This window comes from Esox lucius, chromosome 1, assembly GCF_011004845.1.
Source record: "Esox lucius isolate fEsoLuc1 chromosome 1, fEsoLuc1.pri, whole genome shotgun sequence".
NCBI lineage: Eukaryota > Metazoa > Chordata > Actinopteri > Esociformes > Esocidae > Esox > Esox lucius.
Window position 1 is genome coordinate 13,681,424 of NC_047569.1, and position 25,548 is coordinate 13,706,971.

The following is a 25,548-nucleotide window of genomic DNA, read 5'->3' on the forward strand; positions in this document are numbered from 1 at the left end:
CTTGAAGTTCCTCTTTTTCTGCCATTTGTTTCTGCACCTTCCTCTTCTTCAGCTCCTGCAATTTCTTGCAAAACATGTTGCTTCTGGGATTCCAGCTATCCCCCTAAACTGCTCCTTGGGAGCCTTTAAGTACCTCCCTTGACGAGTTTCCAATTGGAGGTAACTGTGCAGGGGCAGGGCTGGCCTGGCTGTTTGCCCCTGGATGGTTCAGAAACCTGCTAACTTTTTCTTATGTGGCCATTGGTTGGAGACGCTCATGTTGCAGCGCATTCACACCACAATATATAGAAAGTTTTCTACACGTTGAGGTGGAAGTTGTGTTGGGAATACCCAGTAGGTTTGTGGTATATTCATTTGGTGTATTTTTGTCTAAATAACCAGAATAAATGTTTGCTTTACCCATTCCATCCCCAATGAATATGTGTGTGTGTGTAAAAACATAGCATAAGTTCACTCCACAGCTAGCTTGAAATGTTGCAGGTGGAGCTATCCAACTGGTACTTTCTGTGTAGCTTAAATATTTGGAACGGGACTGTGATTTGCATCCAGTGGGGTCAAGCTTACTGTGGAGGAAGCTAAACAATTAGCAACCACATGTTTGACTTTGGTTACTGCCTTGCAGAAATAGTCATACCTCTGACAATTGTCATACCTCTGACAGTTGTACTTTTTTAAATTCACAGTAATTATTACTTATTACTATATTGTATAATATAGTGCTCAATTCTCAGAGCAATTTTGTTTCTATATATTAATTGTGTACATGTCAATGCAATTAAGTCGTCTCCATAGTGGAATGTATTTGATTTTCTTCAACAAAAGATTTAAACATTAGAAATCATTACAGTCCAAAGGTGTAATGTTTCCAATGTTTTTTCTAAATCAAGTTCCATTACTGTACATGGGGGACTATTATTCTGAATGCGAAACTAGAGTTGTGTAGAGACTCGTAACTATGACAACTTCCATAGCAATAGATTCGGAAAGGGCGAACGCAGAGCTGGAGACAAGTACGCAGTCATTGCCACTCAGTAAAAACTGATCTAACGAAGTGAATATTCCTAAAATCCGTGATGATTTTTCTATTATAATAGGCTAAAAATGTAATTACCTCCGTTTGATATTGATATATTTGGTTGTTTTTGCTGCTTAACCTTTAAAAGTTATATGTTTTAGGTTGAGAAGGGACCGCTAACGGCTACCGACCACACGTCATTCGAATCACCTGGTTGCTAAATTAGCATGCAGATATCGGTTGGTATATTGAAAGTAGTTTTTACTGTAATGCGGTGGATTTTTGACGAAGACATGAACACATATTGTGATTGACATCCATACAAACATCGTACTCATATTTTTACCCGAATAAAGTGTCAAATACAAATATATTAGCCTAGCCATGAAGGTTAATTTTTAATCAATGGGAAGCATCAGAAGGTTTCCCCCAGCTGCATCTTTTGTGTTCTCGTTGTTTACTTGTAAATGATTGACATGTTACGCTTACAACCCATAATGTGATGTTTAAAAAATATTTAATATTTGCAAAAGGCCCAGACTCCATCTATGTATGTAAGTTATTTCTGTTTGAGTTTGAGTGTTTATATTAGTTTTTCTCTCTTTGACACCACAGGGACCAACTGCTCTCAGGCATCATGCATTGTCAGACAAGTGAAGAGCAGCTTGTGGAGGAGGTCTGTGGACTACCTGACAATGTAGGCAAGTAGTTCATCTCATTAAAGTTTTGTAGATTAAAAATGTTAAGGGTGGATTGTAGGCTAAAATTAACTGCTTATTTTGCCTGCTGTTGTGGATCTATTCCCTCTTTCTGCAGTGGCAGAAAGGTCAGGCTCAGACATCATTGAGCGCCTTATGGAGAAGAAGCAGAAGAACCATATAGAAGCAGTGGCACAGTTGCACAATGACCTTTCTGTTATCAGTGTGGTAGGAACCAACATATACTGTGCATCTGGACATATTGGAACATCTTTTTCTTATTTTGGCTTTATACTCCAAAAGTTTGGATTTAACATAAAAAAATACTGAGAGTTTTAAGTATATTATTTTGGGGTATTTTAGCTAATAATAATCTTTCTGTTCAGAGAATATAAATATTTTTTTTAGGTAGATTTATATGGTGTCTAAATAATTGTGTGCATTCTTTGGTTATCCACTGCATAGGTCTTCCTTGGCCTACCAGGCAATTTTCTGAGCTCACCATCTTTCTTGACATTCATTCACACTTTGTTGACACACACAAATAGAAGACTGACATTTACCTCTCTCTTATATCCACACAAATGAGGGTACAAAACCCTCTCGACCAACCGGAAACACATGTAAAGCCAATTATTCCAATTATTTCTGTCCCCTGAAATAGTGGAGTGTAGGACTATGTATAGGTGATGTCATTACTAAATGGTGAAACTGCCATGTGCAAAAATACCATTAAAAAGTCTTAGTCTATACTTTAAGCTCATAGTAATTGTTGGAATACAAATCCAAACTTTTTGACTGTAGAACCAAAAGAAGAAATAATCAGAACCTTTGCTTTGAGGGAAAATCTACTGTAAAATAATGTTTGGGTTGTTTTCAGTCTCCCTGCGTAATTATGAGTGATTGGAGGTGTTTCAGACAATTTCGTGCACCGCAACAGTATTTTTGCAATTTTGTTGTCATCAATGACATCATTGGCTGATTGAGTTTGCTGTTTGATCTAAAAGTGAATGGAATCAGACTTTGTAGCAATTATTATTGTCACTAATTTTCACCAATTGTTTGATCACACTAGAGGTGGTTAGATATGGTATCTTTGTTATATGATATCTTTGTTCAACAGAGCCACTGGACTTTTAGGATAGCCTTGTTGGAATTTTCTTCTGGCTTTGTTGAGACTACAGTCTGATGGGAGCTCTTTTCCCACCCATGGAATGTAAGCTTTTCAAAATGGTGTTGTTCTAAGACTTTTGGAGCTTGCTAGCCAGCTATTCTATTTGAGATTGAGAAACAATGGCTGTGATGGTTCGTCTCTATAAGAAAGCTGGACATAGCTATGAATTCCTATTATTGTGGTTTGCTTACAACCAGGAAATGTAGATGACCTGCTTCTACCAGGGAAATGCAGAAATGCTTGTATTTGCATCTACACACCCCTCTTTAAATCCCAGGTTCTTGTGATGTAAAAGAATGAGACAAAGATACATCATATCAGAACTGTTTCCACCTTTAATGTGACCTATAATGTGAACAATTCAATTGAAAAACAAACTGAAATCTTTGAGGGGGAAAAATAAAAAATGGAAAACTCACAATAACCTGGTTGCATTAGTGTGCACACCCTGAAACTAATACTTTGTTGAAGCACCTTTTGATTTTATTACAGCACTCAGTCTTTTTGGGTAGGTGCCTATTAGCATGGCCATATTTGCCCACTCTGTCAGATTGAGAAGACATCTCTTTTGCACAGCCCTCTTGAGATCACCCCACCGATGTTCAATTGGATTCAGGTCTGGGCTCTGGCTGGGCCATTCCAAAACGTTAATCTTCTTCTAGTGAAGCCATGCTTTTGTGGATTTGGATGTGTGCTCTGGGTCGTTGTCGTGCTGAAAGGTGAACTTCATCTTCAGCTTTCTAACGGACACCTGAAGGTTTTGTGCCAGAATTGCTTGGTATTTGGAACTGTTCATAATTCCCTCCACCCTGACTAAGGCCCTGGTTCCAGCTGATAGAAAAACAGCCCCAAAGCATGATGCTGCCACCACCATGCTTCACTGTGGGTATAGTGTTCTTTGGGTGATGTGCAGTGTTGTTTTTGCGCATATCTTTTGGAACTATGGCCTAAAAGTTAAACTTTGGTTTCATCAGACCATAACACATTTTCCCACATGCTTTTGGGAAACTTGATGTTTGTTTTTGCAAACTTCAGCCGGGGTTGGATGTTTTTCTTTGTAAGAAAAGACTTCCGTCTTCCCACCCTACCCCATAGCCCATTCATATGGAGAATACGGGAAATTGTTGTCACATGTAGTACACAGCCAGTACTTGCCAGAAATTCCTGCAGTTTCTTTAATGTTGCTGTAGGCCTCTTGGAAGCCTCCCTGACCAGTTTTCTTCTCGTCTTTACTTCAGTTTTGGAGGGACGTCCAGTTCATGGTAATGTCTCTGTTGTGCCTTATTTTCTCCACCTGATGATGACTGTCTTCTCTGTGTTCCATGGTATATCTAATGCTTTGGAAATTATATTGTACCCTTCTCCTGGCTGATATCTTTCAACAATGAGATCCCTCTGATGCTTTGGAAGCTCTCTGCGGAACAGCTGAACTTTTTTTGTGATTAATCAGAATCAAGTTAAATGATGGCAGGTGTGTAATGACTTCTATTTAACATGAGTTTGAATGTGATTGGTTAATTCTGAACACAGCCACATCCCCAGTTATAAGAGTGTGCACACTTATGCAACCAAGTTATTGTAAGGTTTTTATTTTTCATTTTCCCCCCTCAAAGATTTCAGTTTGTTTTTCAATTGAATTGTTTACATTATAGGTCACATTAAAAGTGGAAAAAGTTCTGATATGATTTATCATTTATATGTTTCATTCTTTTACCTCACAAAAACCTGGCACTTTAACAGGGGACCTGGCACTTTTTTTATATCCACTGTACATGTATTGGTAAATAGAACAGCAGTAATATTTCCCTTTCAATGCCTCTTTAAGGCTGAAGTACATAACTTTCAAGAAAAGGAAGTATTTCCGCATCATTTTCCCAGAAAGCTCGCCTGTCGCTGGTGTGACGGTGTGACTTATCTAACAGAAGAATTGCCACATCAGCATCGCAGTGTAATGCATTTTACTCCTTGAGTTCCATCTGTGGTGGATAGGCAGCTGCACCAATGTTCACTCGTGTTTTCCAACGGTATCAATCTGTCTCTCTTTTATCAGATTTACTTTATTTTGATCTAAAACGTATTTTATTAGGTACTGTTACATTCTGAACTTGCTAGCGTGTCTCGCTGCTTGATCCATAAAATGAGAGTAGTCATTTCCTTATTATTTTCAGCCTCAGCTCTCTGTTTGATATGTCAAACACATCATATGCTGTGCGCAGGAACAGTTTTCCTGCCACTGTGCTAGCCAACCTTTTTTTCCTTAGCCGCAGTATACCTTATAGAGAGGTTTTTCAGATGCGGGCCTGGGACAATCTGATATGATAGGAATTCATCCATACATACTTCAGCTTTAATTACAGAGGGCACTGTATATACATTTGTAGTTTTAAAGTAACATACTGCCTTATTGTTTGTAGGAGTATGAAACACTGTACAGGAAACCTGGGGAGGATTTGCTTCACCAACTCTCTGTTCATGATGACAATGTGGAGAGACAAATGCTGAGGATTGAAAGTATTTCTGATTTGGAGAAGTTCACATTACAGGTCAGATTATTGTTCAATTGCTTTTCTTTAAATTGCTTTTCTTATAACTTCATATGTAACCAACAACAAATATGTGAACTGTCACCATTTTTCATAGGAACTTCATGAATTATGGGATACAGTGAACGAGGAGTTTGTGATGAGGAGGAAGCAGCTCAAGGACCTAGATAGTGCCCTAGCTAAGTATGAATGTGACCGAAAAGCCATGGTGAGTCTTACAACGTAGAACAGTAGCTTCCTAGAAACATTCCTTGTGGATATTATTTCTGTTGCTCTTGACATTGTTCTGTGTCTGTTTAGATCACAGCATTACTGAGAAAATACACAGGGAAGCTTGAAAACATAGGCTATATAATACCTTCGGATATCCACCGACTGATGGACGAAGAAGCCATGGTAGGATGTTCACAGTGCTTTGTCATTAAGGTAGTGGAGAAACCTGCAGAGACAGACCCTCTCATGACTCCTCCCTCCACAGATGATAAACCAGGCTTTGTTGGCCAATAGACGTGCATTGGCCAAACTCCACCTGAACCTGATGGAGAGTCATCTACAGAAGGAGTATTCCCACCGACTCAGATGGGAGGACAAGCTGGAAGACTGGAAGAAGGTCAAGGCCCTTGGTGTGGTCAGTAGGTTCAAGTAGGTTGTTTGTTCAGTGTCAAGCAAATTAATTGTTCTCATTCATAGAGAATTTGAGATGTGATGTTTGGGGATGTAAATCTTAATCCCATGAGCCTTATGTCATTAGAGAGTTCATTGGAAGCCCTGCAATCCAGTGTCCCAAGGACATCCAAACTGTTCGCAATTGCATGCATGTTGCACAGCAATCTGTTCAAGAACAACGCATCAAAATTCTTCAGTCAGTCATGTAAGTTAGCAGGCAGTTGCCCCCCATCTTTGAGACAAGTCATGGTGTCACACAATGTACTTATGAAAAGCATTGTAGAAATGACGAAAATGACTGATTTGTTGTGTGGGTTTATTTTTTAGGGCCATGATACCTCCAAGATGTTCAAGTTCTCTAGTCACTGAGTGGTATAAGTCTTTATCAGGTGTCAATGAGAAAATTGGTGAGCAAATCCTCATTCTTTACTATTATTCCTAGCTACTGTTCTGTTCTGGTTGTGCTACCTTTTGCTACATTGACTGAAACCAAAAGCTTCCTTTAGCTGATCATTCACTCACATTGCTGTGGAGATATTTTGACCCACTCTTCCATGCAGAGTTGCTTTAACCCAGTGACATTTGAGTGTGAACTGCCTTTATTGGTGCTGTCAAAACATCTACATTTAGTGTTGGTATGAACATTGAGTAGGCCATTCTAAAATGTCTTGTTTTTCTTTTCTGATGGAAAACTGCTTGTGTATTTTGGAACATTGTCTTACAACATAATCTAGGCTTCATCTCATGGTGAGATCACTATTAAGATTATTTTAGAATACAAATCGTTCCTTAAGTTATGGCAACCTTTCAGTGGTAGCAAAGCAACCTCAAAACAGCACACCATTACTGTCAGTTAATAATCAATTTGAATAACAAACTGTGCTGCTTAAAAAACAACACTTTGTTTCTAAATGAATGTACCAATGATAAAACAAACCAAACTATATTGAGAAAGCAAAATAAACTTGTCTTATGTCAAACTAAAGTTATAAACCAAATAAGCATTTTATCCTTTTTACACAGTCCCAACATAAATGTAATTTCAATAGTCCATACAGGACCGGGCAATACAAACTCCCAAAAATATAAAACCCCCAAAAATGTCATTGCCATTCAAAATGCTAAAATATGGAATTACCCCCCAAAAATAATTAATTTGTTATTCTTGGAAAGGAAGTTTGTACCTACAGTAATGAGCAAATGAAAGATGGGAACAGCAATGTGTTGGCTGGAAATTATAACTTTTTTGTCCTGGAATTTGATGGGCCAGGTACACAACAAAAAATTCTAAAAAATTTCTACATAGCTACCCCCGAAAGAAACATTGTTTTTTATAGGCATAATCCACCAAAATTGCTAATGGTGGCCATTTTGGAAAATATTTAACCTCTCCTGAAGACAAAATATTGTTGCTTGTGCAATTAAAGATATTATCCCCTGACTTTCCGGTTTTATGATTTTGTTCATGGATCACAAATTTACAAAATCTAACAGTTATGATACTGGGACTCTGTATGGTTGGATTTTGGAAATGGAAAGAACAAGTCAGGTTAAAAAGCATGAGCATTCAGATTAACAGAGGACCTAGAAATGTTGTTTTATAGGCAATGTAAACATTTGGTATGTTGACACTGAATAATGTGTGTGCATTAGTCCAGTTGTAGAAATACAACAGGAAAAACAGTCCTAGCAGAGGCCACTTATATTCGAATAAAGTGAGAAATCCGTAACCAAATCTTCCCTGTAGTGATGGGGAGTTCTTACCAGACTGAGTAGTAAGTGACACGTGTATTTAAAGACCAAATAAGCCACTCTTTTACAGTGAGAAACCTTCCTTGTGCTATCTGGAAGTCATTGTTTGATGGGTAGCAAGCAGACGTGTAAAAATACTAAATCCTAAAGTACTAAAGTAAGGTAAAGAAAAGTACGTCTTTAATTGACCAAACAACGTTAGTTAAAAACGTGACTGCAGCCCCTGATGTAATGGTAGAAAATATGTTAGTGTTCCAGAAAATGATTATTTCTGGAATTTTTCTGATATACAGAAGACATGGGAAGAAATTCAGCAAATGCCTGATGGATTACACTAGTCGTTGATTGTTTTCTCAGAAATTACAAAATAAAGTGCTATATTCCTCAGGGATAATTTTTAATGAGCTATGCAGAAGGAGAGAAAATGTTGGGGTGTTGGCTGAACACAAGCGAGAAAATAAAGAACTGGATCTGTTGAAGAAAAAACTGGACAGTTAAAGGCAGGAACAACATCTAAAGACACTCAAGGCCCATTAAACAAGAAACGAGGTGTGTCACAACAGTGTACCCTGGCCACTGGCAGAATGAGTTTCGCAAGAAGGAAAGGAAATACAGGACAAAGACTGAATGATCGTGGTCAGGTATCGTCATGATCTGCATCACAACCTGGAGGACTTTGGACAGGGACACCAACGAGTCTTTCAAGCCTGGTACTCTAGAGGTGTGGGCCAAGACCTCATGTCCTCATAAGTTTAAACAGGGCAGGAGACAAGGAAAATTGAGAGTGCATTCCTTAGATTTACAAGGATTTACAGTGGAGAAGGAGAACTGACCCTATTCCCCCGGCACAATAATATAGCAACATAAAACCTTAGGAGGCCCCAAACAGGGCCCAATAGGCAGGAAATCAATCCATCCACATTGCCAAGCATCAACTAAAGGGACACCCACCAACTGCAGTCAACCTGAAATGAGGGCAGTGTATTGCCAGCGGAGTTCAACCCAATTGCACAATGGGCGCAACAGAGAGACAACAAGCCAGAAACTCCGCCCCTGAATGGCATTGGAGGGAGGACATCCCAGTGACAATGTGAGCCCACCTGGGAAGACAGCAAGGGTGGACAGTGTCTAGCCTTTACTGTCACCTTCACACCCCGGGGCCAGACTGAACTTAATCATAGACCATGCTAATAACTGAAGGAATATCAAACAGTTAATTAACTTTCATCTAACAGCTTTAACACAGGAAGTTATGGCAAATTCTAATTCTAAATAGACACAAAGGCATAGTTGTAAATTCTTAAAAGGTGTGGTCACATGGTAAAACTCTTTTGGAAGCTGGTTAGGAGTATCCTTCCTGACAAACTGGTGAGACAGCCTTCCCCCAGAGGGAAACCAATTATTTAGTTAGGTATGCACCAAAATCACAATACTTTTTTAAAGATCTTAGGAAAGGTACTGACATTTTTTATTTAAAGTTGTTTAGCTAAAAGAGGAACATTTGTCAATGTGTTATTTGCTTTATAATTTACATACTTAGGGAAATAACTAAACACATGATAAACCTTATGTTGCTGTATTGTTTTTAATATGTTAATATTTGTTTTAGTGATTATGTTATGTACACATTATTGAATGGATACTAGATCCATACCAGGTACCAATTAGTGTTTTATTTTGATATACATCCTGGAATTAACTGTTGTTATAATAATGAACGTGGACTCTGGATGGCGCTGTCTTGTGGCTTCATATGATGTTATTCTAGTTTCTCTAATTTGTCATTTTCCATTGACTTGTGAAGAGAAAGCAGGGGGATTTATGATTCATTATTAGGGATTGGGAAAGCTGAACTCAGAGCTCAAAAACGAATCAAATTGGTATGTGTAAAAAGTTACAAGTTTTTTTTTACATAGTTATGACGGAACAAATGCATTCGTTATTGCTCACATTGCCATTCATGGGATTTGTTTTATTTGGGTGATTCAAATTTTTGTTTGGGTTTAGAAATATGTTAAATTGATATAGGGTCATATAGGGTCAATGATGTGGAAAGCATTGTTTGGTTTTCAACCCTAACCCAAACTGCACTTCAAGGCACCTGTTACAACTCCTGAAGGAATGTGCTATGTACAGGGAAGTCAAAAGTCTAGCTTTTATGGATGACATGGGTCTGGCAAAATCCTTGTGCATTCCATCTCACAGATGAAAATGAAACTATTTGGAATGGCCTAGGCTAGTCAATATTCAGAACTAACCGCAATTGAGATGTTGCTGGAGAGTAGTTCATGAAAAAAATTACTATGAATCAGAAAGGGGCATGAATATGTTTTTATAGCACTGTATGTTCTGTTATTGCATTGTTTTACATTTCAGTGTTTCCTCAGATTGTATGCACATTGATTCCATGAGGAAACTACATTCTTTGTATGAAAATATGTGGCAAGAATGTCTATCTGAGGTAGAACAATGTAAGGTAAATATTGAGTCATATTATGAAACATTTAATGTTATGTAGCAATTTTTTTCATTCTGCTCCATGTTTTACATAAATTTGAACTGCTTCTGGAAGGCACTTGATTATATTTTATGTCTGTGTTTTAATGTTTTTTTGTTAGTTGTTTTTGCCTATCAAATTCACAATAATTATGTTGTCTTCAAGGTTATTTCCCAATAATTTTGATAATATTTAAATGTACTTTGTTTTCCTTTACATGTGTTTATTTAGAAAGAATTTCATACATGCGGGATTTCTCCAGAGGAGATCCAGAATATTGTAAAAGCTGAGTTCCTGCCTCTAATTGGGAATTGTCAGAGCCAGGCAAAGGAGTGTCTTGCCGCCATGAATGTAAGTGTTGGCAAAAGAGAACTTCAGATTTGGATCATCCTGTTAAAGGTTGGAGTTCCGTGATGCCCTGACTGTCCATTCCTTACCCCAGAAAGCATTTCAGTCTTTGGCCAAGAGTTCTGCTGGGCTGAGCAAGTCTCTTTTCAAATTCATGCGAGGGACATCTCATCTGTGGGAGGTGCACAGTGCCGGGCTGTGGAGGAGGGAGCAGCAGTTGCAAGAGCAGCTGGACCAAGTGTGCTACTGTCGGGACCATGGCATCCAGGTTAGCCTTATTCCCAGTCCCCTCTTATAGCCCTGCCAGCATACGAACCAAAAATACTGATACAGAATGTGTTCCTTAGACAACTCCCACAACAGTGTCTGTTTCTTTCAGAAGAAGGAGGCTCATCTCGATGTTATGCTGGACAAACTGAGACAGGAGAGTACTGAGGAGGCACTCAAAATTACTTTGGAGAAGACTCTACACTTCCTGGATGAAGTAAAACATGTGTATGCTACTGTCATAGTATTTCTCAAGAAGGTTTTTTTTTTTTTTTTCTCGAGTCTGTTCCCAGAACTGTGTGTGCTGTGTAGCCTAAAGCCTGTAAACTAAGTTTATAAAGCTGTTGTATGTTTTTATTAGGTACATTCACTTCTACAAAGAAGAGGTGGACACAGTGGAAGGTTTTCCCCCCATGGTCTTGGAGGAGCTGCACTCCTACAGCTTTGCTGTTAGTCGATACTTCAATGTCAAGGAGATATATAGTCCGGTAAATAATTTGCAAGCCACTGTCACTAGCCTTGTGCGAACGATTTCCTGATCACTTGAAGTGTCTATCTTTTTCCCACAGGACTCTGAGGAGCTTCGTTCCCTTTACCCCAACATCAATCTCGGTGAGTTGGATATTGTCATTTTGCAACAATCAATTTAATTAGCTTTAGAAAATATCAGGATCCCATGTAAGAGTAAAAATGTGTGCAATGTTGAATCAATAGATTTAAGTGGGATGGCCACTGTGCAGGGAAGACCAATCACTGGACAGGGAAGGAAACAATTGCCGGAAGGATTTCAGAAAAGTCCAGCTGATTTGTCCTTTGATGAATATGACAATGAGGTACCAATCCATTCCAAGCAAGAGTGGTACTTTTATTTATCTATGGCAGTGTAGAAATGAAAAATAAATAATTTCTCCTTGCTCTAGGATGACATTGATTCCCATCAGGAGTTTGTTGACTGTCAGTCCAGTGAGTCTTTCGTAACCTCTAAAGGCAATGTGTACAATGGCCAGAGCTTTGTCTCTCACTGGGACCTGGAGCAGGAGACCATTCCATCAGAGATGGAGGCGGTTGTGTTTCCCAGAAGTCTCCTTGTGGATCTACAAAAAAAGTAGGCCTGAATAAAATAAAAAATCGTTGATACAGCAGTTTATTTGGATTCTTTAATTGTTCCTATATTCCCACAGTGTTCGTCTGTTGTTTTTCAATCACCTGGAAGAGGTATATCAGACTGCTCTGACCAGCTCTATGAATACTGTGGCAGCCAAGAAAGAGGCACTGAAGTCTGAGCTGGACCTTCGACTGCAACTCCACCAACGACGTGGCGAAAGGATTAAAATGGACATCCACAATGTCCGTGCTGGTAAGCAGAACAACCCATCTCAGCCCACAGTGGCGAAGTGGTCAAAGTCTTTCAGTTGGGATGTCAAACGTGTGTCCTGACTCTGTGGTCACTAAAGGTCCCATGGAACATGAATTGGGTTGTTAACCCTGGTGTCCTGGCTACATTTCCAATATGGCCCTCCTATCATCATGGACACCTAAGCATACCCAGCTTTCAACTGGTTTATTTCATCCCCTCTCCACACCCCAAAGTTAAAATCACAGCATCCAGACACGGGCAGGAGGTTCCACACATGGGTTAACAGGTGGATGTTGGACAGTGTTGCCTTGACTCGTTGCACTCCAGCAAGTCCTTCTGGTAGGTTGTGTGCCTGCAAGCTCAATCATTTAACCTTCTAGGTTGAGAAGTGTGATGAGATGCAAAACGGCTTGGGGAGATGTGCATCGGAGGACACAAGTCTCAATCTTCTACTCACCCACAACTGCTCTGGAGTTATTGTGATCGGGCAAGGCCATAATTTGCCAATTGGCAAGCGCAATATTGAGAGTGGAGAAAGATTGGGTAAAACAGAAATAAAAACACTGGACAAAGATCCCACTGTTAATTACTATTTTTGTCTGTCTTACATCTTAGCGGAACTGATACTGCATAGAGATCGTGTGGAAAGGCATTGTCAAGGTGTCTTGCAGGCCCTTGGCAACTGTCGAACAAACGTTCAGGATCTCCAGATTCAACAGCACAAACTGACCGAGGACTTCAGATCCCAGATTTACAGCATGGAGGATGAATTTAACACTGCCACCAAATCAGACATGTGAGGATGTTTGTGGTCATATAACATACTTGACACTTACTATGACCGATAGTTTGTTGCTTTCTTTTGCTTCTTTGTCATTGCTTTCTCAGTCTGTTGCTGCGTGCCCTTTTCACACTCTCTGTGCTCAGGGTGGTTGGTCTATGTGGAACGCTGCAGTCCAATCTGGAGAATTACATGAACGTAATTCAGGAATTACAGAGACACTTCAGACAGACTCTGGAGTCCAAGCTGGATGACCTAAGAAAGTCCAACGTCAAGTTGATGAAATCCTTTAAGTAGGAGTTGTTCCTCTATTTTCAATGGGGTTTCATTATGTACAGACTATTTGGTAACAGAGTGCCTCAATGCCTACAGGTTGTTCTCAGAGGGAGGGAACTTCACGCCCAAAGAGATAGAGATGCTTCACAAACGAATAGAGAAGATGTCTAAACGCATTGACTCCACTGATGAGGCTATCATGCTGGACATGGAGGGGACAGAGTCCAAGTGTCTGGAGCAGGTATGAAAAGCACAGAACTTTAGTTAAGCCTACAGAAATGTCCAAACCGATGTTTCGACCCAGATTGATTATATCAGTGTTGCATTTTAATGCTAAACTTTGCCATCCCTCTTATGTTTCCCTTTAGGCGAAGGATGTGATAAACAGATTTGAGGAGAAATCTCACTTCTTGATAATAGATTTAAAGTTTATGGAGAAAATCCAAGGAATGCTAACAAATACACAGGTTCAGTTAAAAACAGAGGTACATTTATTTTACTCGGTATGGTTCTTCTTTACCTGGCATGCCTTTTCTTGAATTGCAGTAAATGTAACATTTGTTTTATTTTATTTACAGGCCACAAACAGCAACATGCAACAGAAGAAGATCAACAGCCTCCTAACAGAGTTAAAAACTATGATAAATTATTTTGCCCAAAGTCCAGAAAAGGTGCTAAACTCAGTCAAAATTACATTTGAATTACATTTTCTCTTGTAGGTTTTTTAAATGTTAATAACAGTCTATTTGAGCTTAATATCCTAATAGATGATCATACATTTTTTTCAGAAAGTGACGACAGATGATATTTTAACTTTTACACAGACTATATTAGAGGAATTCAGGGCACGATGCCATTATCTTGAATGTTTTTTGGTAAGTGTTAAAGGATTTAAAGCTGCATATTAATATTCACACAGCTAACCCAAACACTGTGGCCTGGTGACATCAACAGATTATTGAAGAAGAAAGCTATTCAGTGCATTTTCTTATACTGTTGCTGATCCATTATATTTTTGTTGTATAGACCATGACCGTAAGGTTCTGTTAGGTTTAAATTTCAGTGTGTTTTGTGTGCAGGACCCAACCATGGCAGTTCCGATGCCGGACTGCGCTCTCCAGGGTGCATTTGCTGTAGCGGCGCGGCCCAAATCCCGCAAACAGTCAGGCAGCCCTGCCAACGACAGCCTGCTCCAGCCCAGCCGCATGGGAGTACCCTTAACGGATGATGTGGTGGTGGGTGTCATCAAGGGACTGCTGAGGTGAGAGAAGCTAACACAATGCAATTCATAACTCTGTGAAGCCATATATAATCATGTTCACACAGTGAATGATAGGAGGTTTATACTGTAAAGCATAAACTTCTTACTGTACCAATAATATTACTAACATTGAAAAGGAAGCTCATACCTTATTTTCCTATTCAAATGGGTACCATCACTGGTGCCAGCTTAAGTATATGCCCTCTACCTTAGCTCGCTAAGATTAAATCCTAAAGCCTATTTATGCTTTGTTCGACAGACTCAACACTCTTTAATTTACTGCCACCAAGATGCTTCATACACTTGTCACTTCAGCCTTTCAAAAATTAAATAAGCAAGCGGTTATTTGACAACTAACATCTGCAGCACTTGCTAAATTCACCAGAAACTATATGTGCCTTACCATATTTATTTTAATTTGTTTAGTAATCTATTTGTATTTATACATATTTCATTACCACTTCAGGTTGGTGGAGAGTGCCTGCCTCAAGTGGAGGAGTTTAAGTATCTAGGGGTCTTGTTCATGAGTGAGGGAAGGATGGAACGGGAGATTGACAGACGGATCGGTGCAGCTTCTGCAGTAATGTGGTCGATGTATCGGTCTGTCGTGGTGAAGAAAGAGCTGAGCCGCAAGGCGAAGCTCTCGATTTACCAGTCAATCTACGTTCCTACTCTCACCTATGGTCATGAGTTTTGGGTCCCCCCGGAAGAGCTGGAGGAAGTGTCTGGGGAGAGGGAAGTCTGGGCATCTCTGCTTAGACTGCTGCCCGTGCGCCCCGGCCCCGGATAAGCGGAAGAAAATGATGATGATGACATATTCCATTTTTACTTTGTGTGCTGTCTTTGAATCCCTTTGGTCGGTTGACCACAAAAATGTGAATTTGTTCACAAGTGACTTGATTAAATAATGTTTACATAAAAAATTTTTTTTTTTATAATGTTGCTGATGGGTCCTTTTCCATACAAGACCTCAGAACATACGCTCTCTGATGATTTCTCAGGCTAGGCAAGCCAGTCACCCAGGAAGCACATTCACACTCACCAGAGAAGGGCTCAGCCGCAGTCGCAGGTACCAGCCGGGTTGGTGTACAATGATTTCACCAACTTCAGAAAAAGAAGTTTGGTTCCCAGACTGAGCCATATTGCTGTTTCTTTAACTTAATTACTCTTACGTTCCTTGTGATTTATCTGGCTCCCAAGCTAGCAAATGCAAAAATGGTAACACTGGTTTCAGTCATATGTCGTCCCTCTGTGCTCTCCATAGTCACCTTGTCATCTCCTCTTGGGCAGAGGTCAGGGAAGAGCCCATCTGCCGAATCTGTCGGTACAAGAAGGTTAGACACATTTTAATGTCTTAATCACTGACACTATCAAATTAAAACCTTTTTTGCATTGTTTTCTATGATTTCCACAGCTCAAACACTTTGTGTGAAGATATTAATAACCTGGTCTATCAAGCTAGTCTATCTTTTGTCTTTAGTCTGACACTTTTGAGCATATGAAAACATCATGATGAAACTTTGTGAGAAGGGCTTACGGCACGGAGCCACCCCTGGGTGGTCCCACATGGACCACGTGTGACAACGTCCCGGTCCCATGCAAGCCTCCAAAGAAATGAAGAGCAGAGTCATGTTTTCCAGTTCAAAGGCCAAGCCTTGCTTTATTTTACATATCACAATGGACCATATTAAAAAGGTATTAAACATGTACCAGAACCTTTATTCTCTTATTCTAATTAAAAAGCTATTGCACAATGGATCAGGGCAATTAATAAGACAACAGAAGGGTGAGGGCAGAGCCTCCGGCGAGGGAGAGATACTCACACTAATAACCCAAAGACCCTGTACCACAGTGACTGAGGACATACACACACTCACGACTGTTGGTGGAAGTGACAGTGACATTCACTTAATCCTAACACACCCCGTGCCGTGAGCCCAAACTAACCTTGACTAACGACTATTGGTGAAACTAGTGACAGTGACATTCACTTAATCCTAACACACCCCGTGCCGTGAGCCCAAACTAACCTTGACTACTCTCCCGCCCGGAGCCCCCCACTCAAATCGAAGAACTGAATAAAACTTAGTCCCGTCAATAAAGTCACTAAAATACAACAACCAACTCCTAATTAATGCATATAGACAGACCAGTTGGTTAGGGTAATAGTGAGATACACACAATTACACTAAACTCCCTACACTACTCATCGTAACACAATGGTAGAATATCTAGCAAAGCAAAACAGAGGCGGCATAGTCCTGCTGAACAAACACAAGAATTAACATGTGATAGGATTAACCAGGAGACATACACAAGACCTATGAGGCCTTACCGATGCCATAAAATGCAGCAGTCCAATCTCACTCTTTACCCTGGTTTCCTCCAATTCCGATTATCACTCCTAAACATTGCAATTACATTATACAGACCGTAATTACCCCAATACACAAAAAACCTTAATACTGGAACACAGACGTTACCATCCAGCAAGACACCAACCACCTTTGCACACCCCAAAAAAAAGGCTCCCTAATTACCCAAGTACCCACACCTGATATACCCTAGGATCTTCCTGACTACCAGTTGGGCTACAAGGTATCTCCTGAAAGGGATGGTCTGATCCTTAAAGGAATGGTACTACTATAATTCAGCCTTATCTCAGTAAATACACCTAAATAACACAAGTTATACATACATGTACAGTGGGGAGAACAAGTATTTGATACACTGCCGATTTTGCAGGATTTCCTACTTGCAAAGCATGTAGAGGTCTGTAATTTTTATCATAGGTACCCTTCAACTGTGAGAGACAGAATGATGATTTTTAAATAATTCATTTGCATTAGTACATGTTATTGAGGGCTTGTTATTATTATGCTACATTTTCACAGAAAAGGACGACTAGATGCTAGATTATTTTGTTTTGTAAACCTGCAGATGAAGCCAACTTCCGAGGTAGCATGCTCCATATTTTTGATACATCCCCTACAGTTTTGCCAGTGTGAAGACAATTCTGTCGTAATTATGTCAAGTTTTTGTGCAGTTTCTATCATTAAATTTAACAACGATTTAAGGTCACAATGCTATGTGGTATGTCTCAAACATACCTCTATAAATTTTAACTACTAAATTATTATACTAACCAAGATATGTCTATCAAACGTTTTATTCTCTCTCATAATGTAAACAAGTCCTGAGAGTCCTACCTTTAATTTACAGCAGGGATATTCCCCTCTGGCCCTGGAGTGCCCAAACACTCCAGGTTTTAATGATTTTTTCAAATTTAGACCTGGAACAACAGATAAAAGCAAATAACTAGCAGGTACAATCAAAACAACACAAATGTTTCACCTTTCCAGAACCAGAGTAGAATCGTTTTAATTTAAGAGGTAATTTAATCTAATATCTCCACCATTTGAAAACTACAGACACATTTGTTGGATTAAAATAGATATGTGCTAAATTCTAAATTACACACATTCTGTTAACCAAGGTTCAACAAAGCTTTGTTGCATGAGTAGGACTTTTTCATAAAGGGAGATGCCGCAGGCCAGCTGCGATCCTAAGACCTGGCTTTGAAGGTGGTGATAGTGTTAAGAATATATTTGTATTGCTGATTAGTCTGAATGGTCCGGAAGGCTAAGTCATTTATCTTTTTTTTTCTTAGTGTGAAGAGGTTTTCAAAACCTACCCGTTTTGACAAGCGATTCCAGGTTTTTGGTCCCAAACCAGAGATACATGGCATGTGAGTATACCCTAATATACACTGATTATAAACACAACACTTTTGTTTTTTCCCCCATTTATCATGAGCAAAGATCTAAGACTTTCTCTAAATATTGTTCACAAATCTGTCTAGATCTGTTAGTGAGCACTTTTCCTTTGCCGAGATAATCCATCCACCTCAAAGGTGTGGCATATCAAGATGCTGATTAGACAGCATGATTATTGCACAGGTGTGTCTTAGGGCCACAATAAAAGGCCACTCAAAAATTTGCGGTTTCACTGTATTGGGGGCGGTCCGGGGGGGGTCCGAAAACCAATCAGTATCTGGTGTGACCACCATTTGCCTCACGCAGTGCAACACATCTCCTTCTCATAGAGTTGATCAGGTTGTTGATTGTGGCCTGTGGAATGTTGGTCCACTCCTTCAATGGCTGTGCAAAGTTGCTGGATATTGGCAGGACCTGGGACATGCTGTCGTATACGCCGATCCAGAGTATCCCAAACATGCTCAATGGGTGAAATGTCTGGTGAGTATGCTGGCCATGCAAGAACTGGGATGTTTTCAGCTTCCAGGAATTGTGTACAGATCCTTGCAACATGGGGCCGTGCATTATCATTCTGCAACATGAGGTGATGGTTGTGTATGAATGGCACAGAAATAGGCCTCAGGATCTCATCATAGTATCACTGTGCATTCAAAATGCCATCAATAAAATTCACCTGTGTTCGTTGTCCATAACACACGCCTGCCCATACCATAACCCTACCTGTGAGGTGGATGGATTATCTCGGCAAAAGAGAAGTGCTCACTAACACAGATTTAGACAGATTTGTGAACAATATTTGAGAGAAATAGGCCTTTTGTGTACTTGGATCTTTGAGTTCAGCTCATGATAAATGGGGGCAAAAACAAGTGTTGTGTTTATAATTTTGTTCAGTGTAACTTTCAACAGACAGTTGCCTGCCTTACTAAGATCATTGATTATTACTGATTTCCGTTCTCTGACTGCTGAAAAATACCATCTGCAATTCTTTCAGAACTGCCTTCAAAGATGTGGTAGACAGCATTCTGTGGAAGACGAATGATATCCTTCTCCAGGTTGCTGAGGTAACATATTTCTAATCTACTGTTAAAAACAGCAAAATATTTGGTATTTGTAGTAAAGTCTGCCGTCTTCCTATTGTTAGTCCCAGTACGTGTCATTTAAATGTGTCAAACAGGAGTTCTATAAGCAGAAGGAACGCCGCCCTATCACAAGGCCTCAGTACCTCCAAGAGACCTTTGAACAGTGTGCGGATGAGATTAACAAAAGGCTTCTTGTCTACCAGAGCCAAACCCAGGCCTACTACAACAACTGTCTGCAAGGTCAGCACAATAAAGATTTTAGAACATTGTTTGACTTTGTAGGCCATGTTTCCCAATGCATTCTGCATTGATGAAGCACAGTTGAAGCAGATAATCTTTTAATCTCTGTCCTTTTTCTTTCCATCCTGATTTTGAAAAGAATTCCGACAGCAGCTGACCAACTGTGAGGAGTGTCTTTCCAAGGTGCCAGGGTTGCTCATCACTAACCTGGGCGAACAACACCTTAGGAGGCTGGGGCAGGACACGGGCCACATCCGCCAACAGCTGGCCGTTACTCTGCAGGAGAGCGAAGAGAGAAAGGTGCTGTTGCCCCTGTTTGAATACCCTCTCCTTCTTTATTTCCATTAGGAAATCACTGTTCAGATAAGGTAAGATTGGTGAAAGCAATGGAGCGGAAACCAACCATCCACTCACAGATCAGGCATCTGCTGAAAGATGTAGTCTACAGTTTTGGAACCGGGCCGATGAAAGCACATAGCTAAGCCAAAGCTGGTGGGAGTAGTCAGTCATACTGGTTTGTTATGAACGTAACGCACGTAAGGAAAGCCATTCTTATCTGTAACGCGTCCTTTCAGAAAAAGCATAGCCGTCTGCTGAGTGTTCGTTTGAGCCATCCCGCCTGTCAGAAAGAGCTGGAAGCCTTGAAAAGTGCTGAAGAAGACAGACAGAGAGAGCTGGCCAATGCTATCACCAACGCTCATCAAGAGCTACTGGTAAGCACTGTCCCTATGGCACGACCATATCTCTACTCAGATGTAGGGAGTAAGGTTGGCTGTCCACCTTATGGATTTACATTCCTTAATTTTTTTTATTCAAATGCATTTTGTGGATTCAGGAATGTGTGAGAAAACATGGAGATGAGTTTGTTAGTGCAGTCAGTGCTCTGACACAGAACCTCTTGTCCCACATGGACAACCTTGTGACCGTCGATGATGTCCAAGTTGGTCGTAAGTCTCCATCTACTGTGACCTATTTCTTTTCAAAGTCTTAAGTGTTATCAGAAATGCTCTAGCCATCCTTGCATATCAGTTATTTTGGTAGCGTCAAAGGTGGACCTGCATTAGAGCTGACCTATCCACAAACACAAACATTTGTTTCAAATGACAGCAAACCTTGTATTTGACAAATCCCATTGTGCTGTGGCAGCTTAGAACTTTTAAGCACATGCTGCAGTTGCCCCTCCAACCCTTTTTTACCTCCACTATGGGGGTTAAACGATCAGATTAAATTGAGGCCAAAATAACAGCCTTCCTTTTTTTGTGATCGGAAACATGAGAAACTGAAATGAAGTCGGAAAATGTCACCACTCTGATTCGCCGTAAAAAAGATGGCACTCTGCTAGAGGACAAGCAAAGTGGACATCTAGTACCGAGAGGCAGCAGGTAAACTTAACTGGGCACTTCATTTAAAAAAGGACCATTATTTATACTGATTTATAAATGTAACCAGAAATGTATGACCTTTTTGTGTTAGAACATGGCCAGGAATTTCAAACTTCAGGTCCAGTGTTTACGGTGTAGAGGAGCAACCATGCAAGGAAATGGCCTCAGTCAGAACTATCAAGACCACCTTTGTCCACCTGAGGGCAGTGGAGGCCCGTGACTCTATGTACCAGGTAGGAGGCTGTCTTTACCTCAGAACTATGGGCAGATACACACACACACACAAAGGCTTACTATATGTATTTTTGTGTTTGGGATCCACAGCGCTATGAGCAGCAGTACAGGGAAGAGATGACCCAGGCCGTGCAGGAGAGCCAGGCCCAGAGCAGGGAGTTACAGTGCTGGGAAGAACATTGGCGAGAATTACTAGACACTCTGAGCCAGCTCAACGCTGAGTGATCACCTGGAAAGTCTGCACCAGGGTTCAAGTTTTTTTTACTGTAACACTGCAATGACATTTCAACAGTAACACATTCTTTGCATTTTTTCCCTTCCTGCCACTGTAAGGGAATTGGAATACTGCTTAGGCAAAATTCTGTGCTAGTGACTAATCATTTTTAAATGGTATTCATCATGGTTGGCTCAAAACACAATGTTCGATACTCCTAAGTATGGATCATATTTCATTTTGTGTTCTGGGTAGGATCGAGGTGTTAATACTGTTTTTAAGTAAATAAAAAAAAAAGTAAATTCTACTGTTTGAAGAATTGCATTCACAGATAATGTCTGCAAAATTATTTAAAAAAAATGTCATTTGGCTCATTTGTTCTACCAAAAAGGGAATGTTTTTGCTATCCATTACTCTTTTTTGTTTAGTCTGATGTGTTAATTTTACCTAAAGTTGAAGAAATTGAAAAGTGATTCATCACAGTGAACTACTTTGGGTGAACACCCAAAAGTTTCCTCAGTAAATAACACGTACATTAAAAACTTCGGTTTTCAAATTCACTGGAGCTGTAGAAGCACAAGATCTGAATTTTTGAAACCTAAGGTCTATTATCTCATGTAAATGCATTCTGTGACAAAATCCTTTCTCCCTTTTATATGACAAAGGCTTTTGAACTTTTAGTCTCTGCCTTTTCTCTTACGGGCTTCCTGCCATGTGCAAATGTATGGCTTCCCGTCTTTCAAGCTGGTGGTGGGGGGGGGTTTATGGTCTAGTCCTAACTCCTGTGAAACAGACTGTCCCTCCAGGTCTGGGTGGCCACAGCTGAGGGGACTGAACGTCCATGTCAAGTATACAGAGGTCAATACTGCCAATAAAACTCCAAGAACCGTTTGTAAGAAGTACGCCGACAGAGAGGAGAGAATTGTTTTTAAAGATAAATCATTCGGACGACTCATTAAAAATCCAACGGTGTGATCTGATTCAGTCTCAACTCGAGCAACTGGTCCTCACTGCAAGCATGTTTGTGGACGTGCTCCAGAACCACAAGGATCAACGGGATTTGGAAGGTTGAGCGCTAGCATGCATGGATACAGGAACCGTGTCTTCTCTGTCACGATCAAGGGCAAGTAATGTCCTGCCCGGCTGCCAGCACAAATCCCTCCTGTGGCTAGACAACAAAGTCTAGCTTTAATATTGCTTTAATTTTCAATTGCCTTCTTTAACAGATAAGACAGGAAGGTAAGGAGTTTTTTCAACCAGGGCCTTTTTGGCCAGGGATCATGTGATTACATTTCCAACTTTCTGGTAATACGAAGGGAGGAGGAATACGTTTCTACATCAACAACGGCTGTGGCAATGTCATACTATGGTCCTAACCTGGAATATTTTTTTCTCATCATTTATCCTGGTCAGTGTTTACATTCCACTGTTAGCCAACATGGACGAGACACAACTGCAGCTGGCTGAACAGAAACTTGGGGCGGAGCGCTCATACCCGGACTCCTTAGTTATTGTTTTTGGCAACAAAGGTGTTACCTAAGCCAAAAACTCCTGAAATATTAATAGTTTATTAAACCACTGAGGCAAACACTTTGGATCACTGCTACACTACAATCAATAATGCCTATCACACTGTGCCCCACAATGCTCTGGGACTAATACCCACGTATAGGCAAAAGGTAACATTTTCCAAGCCTGTTGTGCATAGGTCAAAGAAGTGGAGCAGTGAAGCAACAGAGGCTCTGTATGCGTGTCTGGAATGCACTGATTGGGACATTTTTAGGTCTGCCACTAAGTCTGGATGAGAACATTATGCAGATCAGCTTTCTGCTGTGTATACTGAGATCTTTAACACCTCACTGGAAACATGCTGCATCCTGGCATGTTTCAAATCCTCCATCATCCCAGTCCCCAAGAAGTCAAGGATCACAGGACTTAACTACAGACCCATCGCCCTGCCTGACCTTTGTGGTTGTGAAGTCATTTGAGCGCCTTGCGCTGTCCCACCTCAACACCATCACCGACCCACTACTAGACCCACTGCAGTTTGTCTACAGAGCCAAAAGGTCTGTGGACGATGCGGACAACATGGCTCTTCATGGCTCCCAACTGGTTGCGGCTGCACTATTGGGCCTGAGCGGACCTTGGCCCCTCCAATTTACTCAATTCAATTAAACGTATTGCCATGTCAACAAGTTGATAGGAATTTGTCTTGGTACAACTCTCAGACATAAAAACAAAAACTTAAAAGACAAACATCATAAGTATAAATGGGACATTAGACCAAAACCCTGCAGACAAAAGACAATACCCCACGGCAATGAAGAGCACAGTTGATAGAATGCTGCAAATTCAATCCAGAGCCATCTAGAGAAACTTTAATATAACGGTTCTGCAATCAACAATGTATTTTGTTATTTAGCTGTTGCTATTAAACTACATACATGCGTAAAGTACGTCCTATAAGACATCATTGCATCCATTAACCAATCATAGAGTAAACTCGCTATATTCAAATTATATTTACCTACAGTATACGTTAGAAAAGTGCCCTTTTCTTAGTAACAGTCAACAAATTACCAAGCAGTTTTGACCATGAATCAAGCTAGTGTGACAATATTAACCTGATCGTCGAGAAGATGTCAAACTGGAAGAGCCTATTTAAATTTGTAAAAAGGTTTTGTTTAAAGAAATATATATATACCGGTTTCTGTATATAAAAATATGTATAGGTTTCTGTTATTTCGTGTCAGTGATCTAAGGACCTTATGTTTTGTTTTGTCTTTTTTATGCCCATCAATGATTTTGTCAAAGTCTGGAGCCACCACTGCTCCCAACTGGGAGTACCTGAGTCCACATGCAGGTGGATCACTTCCCCAGCACGTGAGTCTAGGGAAGCACTTGTCTAAACGCCTGACCATCAACACCGGCTCCCCTCAAGGATGCGTCCTGTCCCCCAACTCTTCTCCCTGTACACCAACAGCTGCACTTCCAGTCACCACTCTGTCAAGGTCCTGAAGTTTGCGGATGACACCACCCTCATCTGACTTATGTCTGATGGAGATGAGTCCACCTACAGTTGGGAGATTGCTGAACATCACCTCTCTTACAAACAATGCACAGCAGAGGATATAATTCCTGTGACAGATGAAATAGATACACAAACCTCAACTGGACAAATCTTGCACCTTACATATTTTTTATTTTATTTATTAATGCTCGGTCTGCTGTTTTTATGTTCAGTCCACTGTTTTGTTTTTATTTCTCTTATTCCTTTTATATAAATTGTTGCACCAACGGGCCAGAACAAATTCCTTGTTTATTGTGAAACTTACTTGCCAATAAAACTCATTCTGTTTCTGAATACATTAACAACTACAATTGATCCTACATAGGTATTTATTTTGTTATTCATTCCAGACGCATGCAGGAAAAGCTATGGACAATATTATGTAAAGATGAATGAAGGCCTATCCCAGTAACTATACTTAAAGTACGTAGCAGAGTGTATATCCACTGCTATTTAGAGACTGTGAGAGAGTGTGAGAGAGTGAGTGAGAGAGTGAGTGGTCTTACTAAACTCATGGGGACAAAATGTCCCAATGAGTATAGTAAAAACTGGACTCATTGGGACCAATGAGGCAAAAGTCAATTTCCGGCACAGGGTTTAGGTTTAGGGTCAAACTTACAATTTATTTTATAGTTAGAATTGGGGTTTCTTTAAGGTCCAGGCGTTGCTGGTTAAGTTTAGGGTTAAGGTTAGGCATTACATCTAGGTAAAGTTTAGGCATAAATGTTACTTTATTGAGTTTAGGTTTAAGGTTAAGATTAGGGCAAGGAAGCATGCAATTTCTATTTTCTGGTCCTCATGAGGGTAGCTGTACAAACTTGTGTGTGTGTGTGTGTGTGTGTGTGCATGTCCACATGCTTCAAATTAGGTTACTGTATAATTTCATCATCTCAAAATGGTGAAGAACCATTTGCTCTC

At 40.2% G+C, this 25,548-nt stretch overlaps 1 protein-coding gene across 1 annotated transcript; it reads left to right on the forward strand.

The window, feature by feature from the left end:
* Window positions 1–802: 802 nt before the first annotated feature.
* Window positions 803–25,267, forward strand: ccdc180 (coiled-coil domain containing 180). The gene is made up of 36 exons (XM_020050429.2): window positions 803–1,103; window positions 1,631–1,716; window positions 1,832–1,941; window positions 5,302–5,430; window positions 5,528–5,638; window positions 5,731–5,826; window positions 5,909–6,072; window positions 6,182–6,301; window positions 6,424–6,503; window positions 10,236–10,324; window positions 10,577–10,696; window positions 10,788–10,961; window positions 11,073–11,188; window positions 11,322–11,448; window positions 11,530–11,572; window positions 11,675–11,793; window positions 11,881–12,065; window positions 12,142–12,317; window positions 12,933–13,113; window positions 13,245–13,391; window positions 13,471–13,615; window positions 13,743–13,859; window positions 13,953–14,045; window positions 14,163–14,249; window positions 14,454–14,635; window positions 15,637–15,704; window positions 15,900–15,969; window positions 18,306–18,383; window positions 19,403–19,472; window positions 19,586–19,730; window positions 19,870–20,030; window positions 20,306–20,443; window positions 20,566–20,677; window positions 21,007–21,112; window positions 21,204–21,345; window positions 21,437–25,267. Coding segments are annotated over exons 1-36 (4,224 nt in total). The 5' UTR covers window positions 803–1,101; the 3' UTR covers window positions 21,572–25,267.
* Window positions 25,268–25,548: the final 281 nt, after the last annotated feature.

Coding starts and splice junctions, on each gene's coding strand:
- ccdc180 (XM_020050429.2), top strand. Junction 13,616..13,742: donor AGTCCAAGTGTCTGGAGCAG/GTATGAAAAGCA, acceptor GTTTCCCTTTAG/GCGAAGGATGTGATAAACAG. Junction 13,860..13,952: donor AGGTTCAGTTAAAAACAGAG/GTACATTTATTT, acceptor TTTTATTTACAG/GCCACAAACAGCAACATGCA.